The sequence below is a fragment of the Dermacentor silvarum genome, chromosome 2 (assembly GCF_013339745.2).
Source record: "Dermacentor silvarum isolate Dsil-2018 chromosome 2, BIME_Dsil_1.4, whole genome shotgun sequence".
Taxonomy (NCBI): domain Eukaryota; kingdom Metazoa; phylum Arthropoda; class Arachnida; order Ixodida; family Ixodidae; genus Dermacentor; species Dermacentor silvarum.
In genome coordinates, this window is record NC_051155.1 from 239179467 (window position 1) to 239193010 (window position 13544).

The 13544-nt window shown below is 44.5% G+C and overlaps 1 protein-coding gene across 1 annotated transcript in view; it reads left to right on the top strand.

The window, feature by feature from the left end:
* The window catches only part of LOC119442955 (methylcrotonoyl-CoA carboxylase subunit alpha, mitochondrial-like), a 36358-nt gene that overhangs the window by 3644 nt on the left and 19170 nt on the right, over window positions 1-13544 (top strand). The window contains 3 exon segments of the mRNA XM_037708041.2: window positions 3897-4114; window positions 6803-6950; window positions 7361-7482. Of these exon segments, the coding sequence (XP_037563969.1) occupies window positions 3897-4114; window positions 6803-6950; window positions 7361-7482 (488 nt within the window).

Sequence of the window (13544 nt, forward strand, 5' to 3'; positions counted from 1 at the left end):
TCCACTTTTATAGGAAATGCTGTTTCAGTCAGTAGGGCTGGGCAATCAATAGATTAACCACCTGCTTAATAAATTAATGCTTTGGTAGTGTTACTTTTCTTTATTATTGTGGTTAAATGAATGAGGTCACATGAGGAGGCATCCATTTTCTCTGATGCTCATCCTCTGCTTGCTCAGTACTAAGAAAGGGAATGAGCTACGATGTTTTAAGACGGCTCCTCAGAACAAAAAGCTTCCCATGTGTGCTGCACTTTGAGCCAGTAGAGGGAATACCCAGTCCTTCCTGCTGGTGTGCCATGAGGGGACGAACGTGGAGCACTGCCCACTTCTAAAACCACTGGCAGGGAACTGCATTCTAATAGTACAGTTTAATTTTTATTCAAAGTTTATGTACAGGCAGAGTCAAAAGGTTATGGGATGTGAGCTCCCTAAAAAAGTTGGAATATCAGCCCAGTTTTAGCTCGTAGCCATTAAAACAGTGCAACACTACACTCTAATACCCCTGTCACACGGGCACTCGAAAGTCTTTTGAGCAAAAAGACTTCTCCCGAAAAAGAGTTTCACCCGCAGACACACGACAGGGAGCGATCTCTTTTTCAGAAGCGGTCTTTTCTGGAAGAGGAGTTCGCCGATCTCCTTTACGGCCAAAAAGGAGTAGCCTCGAAACCAGTGGGCATGAACAATTATCATATATTAAACAAAATAATCGAATGCGTAATTTTCTGTCACCTAGGCTCATCATAAAAAACAATTTTATGTCTCACAGAAGGTGTAGTAATCCCAGTAATGCTCATTTTCTTCTGTACTCTCGTAAGCAGGTCGAACGGGCTGGGGATGTCACGTGATGACACTCTTTAAACTACTATAATAAATCTTTATATTAACGTTTCTTATGTTAAATTTAATTGAAAAACATGTAAACAATAAGTTTTCGCTTTATATTTTGAGATAAATAAGTTTTTTGGGCTGATATTGTTTCTAACGCTAGCGCCACGCTTTCGGTAGTGTGTCCAGAAGGAAACACTAAAAGGAGATCGTCGGCGCCGTGTGTCTGCTGCGCAACACCTCTTCATTCAAAAGTCTTTCAGCTTGGTAAAAGACCGCTTGTGTAAAAGAGTTTTTGCGTGCTCGTGTAACAGAGGTATAAGAAAAGTTTGTACCCTTTGGGGCTTATCTTGTCCTTCAACAGTAATCATATATCTTGCATGGCTTTCCTTTGTTTAATTACTGCTGCGTGCTTGGTACATCTAGCTCATAAACGGCATGCGCATTATCAACATAACATAGCATTCTTGACAGGAAAGTAGCGAATTCAGAGTTTACAAGGAAGAAAACGCAAGCAAGACAGGTGATGGTCATTACTTGGGGAAAAGATACGCCCTAAGGCTGTAAACTTTTTTTAGAATGTATCGCTACACTAGTACTCTCAGCACATTTAAAATCGAGGCTGTAAGTCGAGGCTCGGGAAATATTCTGCTACCCACCATGGTAGCTCAGTGGCTATGACGGTGAGATGCTGAACACGAGGTTACAACTTCTATCCTGGCCGCGATGGCTGCATTTCAATGGGTGTAGAATGCAAAAACGCTCCTGTACCCAGATTTTCGTGCATGTTAAAGAACCCCAGGCAGTAAAAATTTAGTGTTCCCCACGACGGCATGCCTCATAATCAGATTGTGGTTCTAGCATGTAAAACCCCACAAATTAATTTTTTCAATATTCTGCTTTTTCTCAGATCCTGCATTCCATAGACGTTTGACCCTGTGTTTACATAAACCATCAGCTTTGATATTTGTATAGCTGGCATATGCAAATAAACAAGTCCAATTAATCAATTAAATGGTTCAGATTATTTCATTTAAAATTTTTAACCAATGACCAGCTCAATTGCTCAAGAATTCATAGCAAATTAAATTTGAAGCTGAGCCCTACAGAATAGTCTTTCATTAATGCACACATGTGCTAGGCATCATATCAGGCATGTTTTTCCCATAGAGTAATAGAAATGGGCTAGCTGTACTCCTAAAGCTGTAGGTCTTTGTCCCTTTATCTATGCCTTGCACATTACTAACAGTCATTATGGTCTGTGCTTATGGGTTACCTGCCATAATATGTTTTTTAGTAATCTCATGTGGCCTATGATGCACATGGAGAGCAATTGCTAAGTGTCACGCGTTTGCTTTGCTTGAACCATCACTCCCCATCGCATAATATGTCTGCTATATGTGTCCAGAGGGCACTGGGATTTTGCACCCTGCCTATCGTGTAGCTCCTGGAAAGCACTCAACATCAATGCTTAAGGGGTCCTTCGACTATCTCTGTCCATGTTCAGCACAGAACTATTCTTTTTAAGGGAGACAAAAAAAGAATATTGAAGTAAGCTAGACAGGTGAAATAAACTTTTTAAACTTTACAAATCACTTTCACTAAGAGCAGAGGTGGTGGTTCACCAGAAGCAAAAGATCAGTGGTGATATCATCTTCCAATTTCTGGAGCTGATCCTTGCTATGTTAATTAGAGAAGCCAAGGGTTTGACGAGGACTTGTCTTGTTGGGAATATACATGGCACAAGAAAAATAAGGACCATAGTTAAAATTCTTAAAAGGAATAATAAAAATTTAGGTTTGGTTGTCCTAGAGGAGTCTTGTTAGGTGGAATTAAATGGGAATGACCAAAACTGGGTGCCTGCTGATACAGAGTGATTATGTTGCATTTTAAGATAAGAGAAAATTTAAGACAGCAAGTCTCGTCGAGTTTTCTTAGAAAGAAGTTTGGATCAAGGAAGTAACAATGAAATGCCCCAGTTTTGACATGAGTGGATTTGGGAAGAGAAGTATAAGTCTTCAGTTGTGATTTTCTCCAGATAAGTTTTCATGCAATCAGTTTATAATAGGGGTGTATGAATATTTGACACTTTTGAATAACGAATTGAATACTCGCCTACTGAATACTCCCCTGAATATTTTTAAATAGTTTTTGAATACTTCGCGTCGTCGACTGTGCACGATTGGACATGAAATTGAAGCAAAAATGCGATAACTTTTATCCCATCTACAGCGGACATAATGTACTAGAGCATGCCGCGTCACTCAAAAAGCCAGGCTTTAACTGCAAAACCACGATCAATCGCAATAAAATCTTGTTTAGACATGAGATTTGGCAGTTGGTGTTGCTTGGTAGTTTTTATAAATGCAGCACGGAGTGTCCTCTTGTCAGGTTAAATCTGAATGAGCTTCATTGTAACACACTTGACACAATAGTGGCGCATATGCTGTTACCATTTGAAATAGTGAAATGGTGTTGTTGTTTTTTTCTCGCTCTGCAATTGCTGCAGATGGCATGCATTTCCGGTTTGGCCGGGAAGGCATACACAGATGTTTATTTGGCCACAAGGCTGCCTTTCTAAACTTTATATGCTAATGCATGACTGTGTATGCTCCGAAGAGCCCGAGTTTGCGATCAAACTGTTTAGTTTTTCTTAATGCTCGCTTTATGATTTTCAAGTAAAAGATGGTTTATTATCTGCAGTGTAATGACAAACATTCTAATGTCGTGAATACCATGATGTGAAAATTGTTTGATATTAATGGTGAGGCCATACATTATTTGCATACTATGAAAAAAATATATTCAATATTCCATTTGATATGATTTGCTCCTGGCACTATTCAATTCGTATTCAATTCAGCCTTAAAAACGACTTTTTGCAGGCTCCTAGTTTTAAGTTCCTAGTGCGGATTCCTATAGAGGAGCAATGTGCCAGTCTCGCTTGACTTGGTAGTCACCTTTGCTGTCACCTTAGCATACTTTGACTCTAGCTTAGGCAGCATTATTCAACCTCTCCTTCAGATGGAATACACATATTGAGGCTTGCGTAATGACTACACCCATTGCAGGCTGATGAAGCATACCACATTGGGCCAGCAGCATCTCAGGAGAGCTACTTGCGCCAGGACCGCATTTTGGATGTTGCCAAACGCAGTGGTGCACAGGCAATCCACCCTGGATATGGCTTTCTGTCAGAGAACACAGAGTTTGCTGAGCGCTGTGCTGCCGAGGGAATTATCTTCGTTGGGCCCCCAGCGTCGGCCATTCGCGACATGGGCATCAAGAGGTATGTGCATTCTGTCGTTACTCATGTCCCTGATCATTTTCTGCGAAAAAAAGTAAAGATAACCCATATCTGTTTTATCCCCAAATTTTGTAATTCCTGGGCACAAGACCACTCTTGCCCCATTCAGAGTGTATGTGCACCTACCCTTTTGGCCTACTGCAGTACTTGGGTTTCCGGCAAAATTCACCTGTATGCTAGAGTGAACTGTAGTTTGCAGGCCAGCAGATTTTCTGGCAGGTGCATTTCCTTAACCTTGCTTTTGCTGTAGAATCTTTATTCTCATTTTCCTGCCTATTCATCTGTAAGATTAGGCCAGTTGCTGATGGTTAAAAAAAAAGCAGGGGTGGGGGGCGGGGGTAGGATGAAATGAATTATAAACTGAAGCTAAGGGTTGTTTTGAATCAAGGTTTGGACTGTAACTAAAACTAAAGTTTATTTTTTCTAAACTAGAACTGAATCCAAAACAAAATGTGTCCCTGTTTTGAAGCTGAGCCTGAAATGAAGCTAAATGATTAAACATTCTGAACTTGTCAGACAATCTCTCAGCATGGTTTCTGAACAAAACAAAGGAAGCATTCCAAACCAGTTCACGAACTGTTTCAGCGCAGTTCAGAGCAATAGAAAGGAACCACTATGAACATGTTTGGCAGGTATATTCTGAATGCTACTAAGGAAATTGGACCTATCATATTGGACTTGTGGTTATTTCCTGGTGAAATTGCCTGCTAAATTAAGTGTTCCATTGGTTATTGTGCAAATATTCAATGTTGTGCTGCCAAGCAAGCAAATTTTATTAAAAATTAAAGTGCAAGAACATCATTATAGAAACAGCCAGCAATCATCACTGCCATGAGCACACACTAACATGCAAAACCACATATTGTCTTGGATTTGAGCATGTCACATGCAGTACTTGTGATGCAAAAGGTTGCTGTGTTTTATATCAAACAGAAAGCCAAACACAAACACTATAGGTTCTTTCTCAGCCTATCTCCTACAGGCCCAGCATATACTCAGTATTTGTATTCATTCTTGCACACAACAAATTCTGCAAGTTACGACAATCTGCAAGTGAGTTGTTCTAGCTGAAAAAATAGTGTTGTTTTAGTGAATAGCGCAATTTTTGACTATCCGTGTTGCCCTATATGCTTGAACCCTTACATTCTGAACTGGCGACTTATTATTTTTTCAGTTAAAGTCCATACACATCCCGAAAATATAGATTCTGGTTTGAGTTTAGTTTCAGCTGTAATTTTGTTCTCGGATCTATTCGACATTTTGTATGTATCCTTAGAGCAGGAAACTAATGAAAAGGTGTTATAGGCTGTTAGGTGAGACCAGTTTTTGAAATACAGTAGAACCCCGCTGTTACGTTTTTCACAGGACCGTAAAAAAAACCGTAAGAGCTGGGAAACGCAAGAGCCAGGAAACAGGAAAAATTGAGAAATGGGTGTAGTGTTGAACTGCACACAATATTATTTTAATTCTTACGTGCGACAAAAAGTAGTTTCGCCCGACAGCCGAAGTATCGATTGCGATGAGCTATACAAAGTAAGAATAGTAGTTTTATAGTCTGTATAAACTTGTAAACATTCGGTTATTAACTAATTAACAAACATGATGTCAGCGCCCAGAGGCAAACATGAACACATCACACTCGATGAGAGCGGACACGCGCAGTTAAGCGCCGCGGCAGAAGCGAGCGAAGTGAACTTCGTGCTGTTGTCTATCGCTTCAACCCAAACTGAGCGCCGAGAACACGCAGCACGCACAAAGCCACGAGCCGCAGACGCACCTACACTGCGTAGAATCTGCCCCCACGCAGATCGCTTTCAAGACACGGCCCGCGGGATCGCGCGCCGCCGCGCAGTATGATGCCAGAGCACAACGGAAGGAGGCGCGCTTCCTCCCTGCTTTTCTTTCGCGCGCGAGACGCGGTCGTCGGCTCCCCTCGCACGCTTTCACTCACACATACAGCATACGGCGCGCGGCGACGTATGCTGTATGTGCGAGTGAAAGCGTGCGAGGGGAGCCGACGACTGCGTCTCGCGCACGAAAGAAAGCATACGGCGCGCGGCGACGGCGTTATCACCCTTGGACTTTATACGGAACATCTATGAGCCAAAACCAATTTTAGGGCCGCAACGCGTCATAGACATCATCTTTAGATAGCAAAAGTGGATATCAAAGGCCATACTTTTGCTGGCGGAAACCGAAAATACGTAATAAATGTCACCCCCAGCACTTTGGACGGCCAATGCCTTTGTCAAGCAACCAAGCCAAGCGACATGAAAAGTCAAAATGGCCGCTCGGGCCGGCGCGGTGTGGCAGTTCGCAACGTATGATGCGGGAACGGTCCCACAGTTGCGACGTAACAGCGGGGTTACCAATGCATTGGGTTCTATGGGAGCTGTGCCGGTACCGGCCGAAAACGACGTAACAGCCGGGAAAACGCAGCACCCGGGAACGTAACAGCGAGGTTCTACTGTAATATGATTTTTTTTGTCACTGCTCAAAATTGGCATTATAGCCACAAATAGAGCTTTATTCTGAAAGCATTCTAGTAGTGAACTAAATAAGATTTGCAAAGGGCTGTTGCGAGTCAGGAATGACCGCACACCACCTGTGGTTAGTATGCCAGCTAATTATGTCAGGCAGGGCTTGATGGAGCACACCACTGTGTTGCAGTACATCCAAGGCCATCATGTCGGCAGCCAAAGTGCCCATCATTGAGGGCTACCACGGTGAGGAGCAGTCAGAAACACGACTCAAGGAGGAAGCACGCCGCATTGGGTTCCCCGTCATGGCCAAGGCAGTGCGAGGTGGTGGGGGCAAGGTCAGTGCTCAGAGATTCACCCCACTGTCATGGTGTTGAGGTACTGGTGTGACTGAGAAATTTGTTATTTTGTGCACCAGCACATAAACATTATAGCCTTTCACATTTGTTTGGTGACAGGTGCAATAAATGCATTGTATTAGCTAGCCTTACTGCACACAAGTGAGCCAGTCAGCGTAGCGGGCACATGGAGTACTGCGCTGCCTGAAACAGTGCTGACTGCCAACAGGGGATCAGCATTTACAGATACATTTTTGTAGCAGTTGGTAAACTGAATTTGAGTGAGGAAAAAAAAAAAAAAAAAACTGGAACGTAGAGATGATTCCTTCTTGACTATTTGAGTTGTTGTCATAAGCTATCCCGCCAACAAACTTGTATGGCTACCAATCGCTTGCAAATTTTCCATGCAGGGCATGCGGATTGTGATGAACGAAGATGAATTCGACTCACAACTTGAGTCGGCAAAACGTGAGGCCATGAAGTCCTTCGGCGACGATGCCATGCTCATAGAGAAATTCGTGGCTGACCCAAGGTTTGCTGCTGTTTTTTTTTTTTTTTTTTTTTTTTGCTTTTAGAACATGTATGGTGCATGAGTAGGCAGTGCAGCAGTACCAGAGAGAGAGAAAGACTTTTATAAATTGAAAAAAAAAGTAATGTACATATAATGAAAGGCAACCCCGTTTTTCTGTAACATGACCAGAAAGTATCATATTCACATGATTACAGTAACAGAACCACAAATGAATGAACTGGTTTTTATCCTAGCACTTATATTCCTCATTATAAATTCTGTTTGCTTATAAGTGCGTTGAAAGCATGCTCAGAACTGCATTCAAGAGATCATATAAGTAGCAACCAGGGAGAGAAGAGGCAGCAGCATCTGTCCATTAGCCACATTTTGTAGTTTTATGCATACCAATACTACTGTGTCGGTGAGCTGCATAGTGAAAGCTGCAAGTTGCAAGATAGGGACAAGAGAGATGATGCAGGCAGACAAAATTACAAGGAAGAAGTGACATTGTTAAGCAATAGCTCACATTTTCATATTGGACACGAGAAAGATGGTGGCTGCTCCAGCAGTGGCTGTGTTTGGCATGGGTGAGCGCGGTTGCGAGGGCCCTATCGTGAAAGTGATCTGCGATGGGCACAGCGTCTAGGCACGCCCAGGGCTGATAGCTCCTTGTGCGCTGTGGTCTTGCACCTTAGTTCGCGTTGAAGCGAGAGGCAGCACTAAGGTCAATTCGCTCGAAGCTGCAGCCGCTCTTGTTCGTGCCAGCATTTTGATGACGAATATCCGCGCTCATCGAGTTCATATTTGTCGGTGTGCATGTGACGCCACGCTTTTAATTTAGTTAATAAGCAAAAGTATCTGCATCCGATAAGGCTACTATACTTCGTATAGCTGTCTGTAATAATTTGCTCTCGCAATTGATGCTTCACCTTTCTAGCGAAACGGAACTTTTTTTGCACATAACTAATTAATAACCCTGGCTGTCCTTGGTTTCTTTCGCATTCTATGAAGTTTCAAAACCAGGGATAGCCTTTACAGAAAAACTAAAAAACCAACCTTACAATTCTTGAAAATAAGATATAAAAGATACTGCAGTACCCACGCAGCATTATTAAATACTGTAAAGAAGCAATACTATGAATGCAGGAATCCATAATACTGTACTTACAAATGATCGTGCATTATTAATGAATTTCTAAACAGTCTAACACAAAGTACTGGAAATTAAACGGCGTATAATAGAAATGCTTATTCCTGTTGGTGATGCTCGTTGATATTTGCTGATGCTTTAATTGTTTTTTTCTCCACCCCACCAGCAAAGTATTTAGTTTATGATCATTACCAATGTCTAGTATCCCGCCCATTTTTCATTTCCCCTACTACATCTACTGAAGTTACGCCTATCGTCCTCAACCCTAAAGTTGTTAGTGCTAGCTTGGGTAACCTCCTTGCTAGCGATATTAAAAAAGCAACAATAATTTATCTGGCACACATACGTAATCAACCTATTCTTTTGAACTGCTGCATTTTCAAAAGAGTTAAATAGTAAAATAATATTGTCAAGTTACACAGCGGAGCCGAAAGCAGAGAAAGTAGAACACAGATTCGTGCATCGCTGGGCTAGTTGATTTAAGATGGTAAAGGGTAAAACCAGAGCATAATACCCCGATGACAGAAGAAATGATCAGCACTTCATGATGCGCGTTCTCATTTCTTGTGTCATCGTGGTTTTACGCGCAGTTTTTAGCCGTCTCGTACCTTGCACTATGCTAACCATCTATCGTCTTCTAAATACTAAACCCATTTCATGTGTTACAATATATTTAAAATGAGAGATGGGACTGATATGGCTAATTATAGACTCACCGCAATCGTGACATATTTTTTTAAGGGTATAGAAAAGCTAATTGAAACTCGGGTTACTTCATTTCTGAAGAAACACATTGACTCATTGACGCCTAGGCAATTTGGTTTCCATTCTTGATATTCAACTAACCCAGCTGTAATTCCTCTGATGGATAACATGAGACAGACATTGATGGAGGTAATATTGTTGAGTCAGTCCTTAATGTTTTTTTTTAAAGCTTTCAATTCCATTATTTACGACTTTCTTTTCCTTCAACTCCCGTAAATCAGTACAGTATAGACCACTTGTAACGTAACCGCTAATAGTGCAGGACCGGATATAGTGCGGTCTTTTCGGACTCCCGTTAATTTTCCCATAGCACTCCATGTATACACGTATCGCTTATAGTGCAGTTGCGGGAAACGAAATACCGGTTACAGTGCGGCTGCCTGGGAGTACGGAAGTCAGCGGAGACGGCGAACGCTCTCCTCAAACGGGCGCCCCAAGGAGTGATCGAGGAAGAAAGAGACGAAGTGGAGGACGTGGTGCGAACAAACAGCCAGTGAGGCTGAAACCAGAATCTTGAGTGCGAGTCGAGTCGTTAAATATCACGGCACGCATAGCGAGCGAGGGCCACGAAACGGCCAACGCTCGCTTCACGATAACGGCAGTAAACGAAACTTCAGCGAGCGGGCGGCGCCGGCACGGCACGGCAAAGGGCGCACGCGGAGACCGTGGAATTTGAGGGAGGAGGGCGGCAGAGAAGCGGATTTCGCCTTGGCAACTCCGCCGCTTCGGTGGCTCCCCTCGCCCTCCCTCGTGGCTCCCTCACTTTCGACTGTCGCCGTGCGCGCCCGCCGCCGTGCAGGCGCCGCCGCTACAGCTGGCCCGGCGCCAGCTCCCCGAAGTTTCATTTGCTGCCGTTATCGGGAAGCGGGCGTTTGCCGGCGTGGGTAGTTTCGTTGGCCTGCCTGGGACAGCGCCGCTGCTTCCCTCTGCGCCGTAGCCGCAGCGTGCAAGGTCAACAAGTGACTAGAAAGTAGAGGAAGCATAAAGGAGAAAGAAGGGTTCACTGCCATTTTCTACGCGTGGCTACGGTAGCGTTGCTGAGACGTCGGCACGTACACGCATGTTCCGGCGCAACGCAGAATCGGCGACCTTGCCATTTGAGAGAGGGTGAAATGTCCCCCGCATTTTTTTTTTCGTTCTTTTTTTTTTTGTTCGCGCGTGATATTGAGGGGTCTCCCCTAAGATTTTACTCTATAGCGGTGCCGGAGCAATGCCGGTCGGAGGCGCCGCCGCGTGATTTGGTTCGAATTAACGAGATTCGACTGTAAATTGAATGCAAACGTTCTAGCCGCATTCCTCGACTGTCGCATACGCGTGGCGGCTCGGTGCACATGTTTTGCATATGTGCGGGCCTTGAAAATTGTTGCTTTGGTTATAGTGCGGTACTGCTTATAGTGCGGATATTCGCGACTCCGGCGACTTACGTTATAAGCGGTCTACACTGTATATACAGTCGAATGCCGGTACAACAAACACCTATACCGAAAAATTCCCTGTATAACTAAGGATTAATTATGTCCCGGCTGAATTCTTATCGCTCATACATATTGTGAACGCCTCTACAACGAAGACCACTACGACGAATTTGCCTGTACAACGAAGAAATTTAGGCAGCTGCAACAGCTAATGCGTTGCTTTACCAGCAAACCTCACGTAGTGGTGCCGAGACTGACTGCCCTTTGCAGACGTCATCGAGGTGTGCTCTGCGGTAACGCTAACGGCAGCACTAGCGATGCACTTGACGAATGTGCCAGTGTCAGAAGTATCTGCTGGACTGCTCCAGGAATCGCTCAACTCGTAGGCTGGTTCTTGTAACACATCAGTGGTGGCGACGGCTGATGAATACATTGCAGTTGGTGATGGCGTGATGGTGTAATAATAACTGACGACATCTTCAAAGCCATCCATGGCGAAAAGGGCGCAAATGTCAATGAACACGAAAGTGATGAAGTTTGTGTAAGTCAACCAAAAATTTTGACACCAAGGGATGTGATAGTGGCATTCGATGATCTCAGCTTTACCATATGTAGCTTCTACGTTTTGCTGTGGAGCATGCTGTGAACCGCGATGCAGTAAGGCTGAATGCAGTTGCACATTTTGTCAGACAAAGCGCACAAAATTATTAGCATGCCTGCCAACTCTCCCGAATTGTCCAGGAGCCTCCCGAATTTTCATCGCATTCCCGATTGTATGGACCCGACCTGAAACCTCCCGGAAAGTGGCCGCCACAGCACAGCATTTTTTTTTTACAGCGACGCTGTTAAGGGCTCAGTCTTCGATGGTCGCATTCTGGATGTAGAAAAAAACTCATTGGCCGTATGCTGTATGTGTGAGTGAAAGCGCGTAAGGGACGCGCGCTTTCACGAGGAGCGAACGCACGGTGGAGAGCAAATGCCACTTCTTCCGTCGCGCGAAAGGCCGTGGGAGGGAGGGAGGGAGGGAGGGAGGGAGGGAGGCAGGCGACGTTTAGCTGTGCCACCAAATGCGTATCTTGCGACCGGGCGCAAGGGGAATTGGCGACTCAATCTCCCACGTAGAAGGAGGACAGCGGGAAGGTAGCGCGGGAGGGAGGGGTTGCGGCTTCTGCTCTGCGAGCAACTTGTACTTTGCGCGGCACCGGGTGGTCGTGCACACCGTATCTTGAAAGCGATCTGCAACACGGCTGCTGCCTTTGTATGCGCTGTGCTTTCACCGCTCAGTTTCCGTTGAAGCGATAGACCGCATGAACCTTCGCTAGCTGCTGCTGGCACGCTTGCGCATGGCAGCGTTTTGACAATGGTTGTGCGCGGTCACACAAACAATGCGCAGAACTGTTGTCGACGGCGGCGGCGTTTTGCCCGTGTTCGGTGCGAACGCGTGCGGCGTTGGTGACGTGTTTATGAAGAATGTGCCAACCTTTGCCGTACACCCTATCGTGGTATACCGGATCATATATATTTCTCATTCTGTAATAGTTCAAATAACCAATTACACGATTAGATCTTAATAGTCATAATTGGAAATACATAATTCCCACCATAGTACAGCTTCGCTGGTCTTCCATCTCCACCCCAGTGGAAGGGCTGACAGTTTTTTTTTTTTACGCCTTATCACTATAATCTTATTACACTCTAGAATATAATCATGTGGGAAATCAGCGTGGGAGCAGTTAGTCACTAGCATGGACATTGAATCGAAGTAGCGGCTGCCGGCACCACCACGAATGAGAGCAACCGACGGGCGCTGCCATATTGGATTTGCCGGATTGGCTCACCTCAGGCTGGTTCTCACATCTTTAGCAATCTAGTCGTTAAATGACCGTGGGTGCCTAGACTTCAGTTGGCTTTGTTGGATCCTCGAGTGAAGTGCGGAACGTCGAACAACTCTTTGTGTTTCCCTGAGTTTAGTTGGAACAATCGTTGGCGCTTTCAAAAGCCAACTACTTGCAAGTATTTCCGAGATATTACACAACTTAGTTTACGTGCTTTGTCACTTTGCGGAAAGGTGACAAGTATGGATTCTGTATCATGTGGCGCCTGTGATGTGAGCGTTTTGCATGGCTGAAAAAAACAACTGTGTGTGGGGGGGGGGGGAGGTTTAAAATTTTTTGGACCCCCCCCCCCCCATCCTCGCGTGGCGGTCTCCCGAATTTTTATGTTGCTAGGTTGTTAGGTATGTATTAGCGACTTACTTCACTAACTTTCGTTTTAATTCATCTTACATAAAGGTTTTCTTTTGTTGAATGTGCTTAGCATGCTCTGTTGTGCTCTGTTGGAAGTATTTACGAGGAAGTTGTTTGTATAACGAAGAATTTTGGAGGCCCCGAGCACTTTGTTGTTAAGGCATTTGTCTGTAATAGGTTCTCCACTGCAGCAACATTCAGGCGTCATCCGAAGTACAGGCATTCTAGCAGCAATGTTGGATGGAGGCAGTGGTTGAGGTCAACACAATGTCACTGGGGCCTTTGGCTTCACAGATCAGTGACAGTGTCACGCAGGCAAGGGACATTAGGGTTATGCTTTGATGTGCAGGGCATTTATGTGGGAATCAATTTTGGTTGTTCCTGCATGCTAGTGCCCTTGGGAATGATTTTACCAACAAACTTGGTTTACTCCAGCCTCTCACCCTCACACACATAGGGTTGCTCTACCCGACAGGCATTTTGATTGAAAGTCCATGCAGCAAGGTG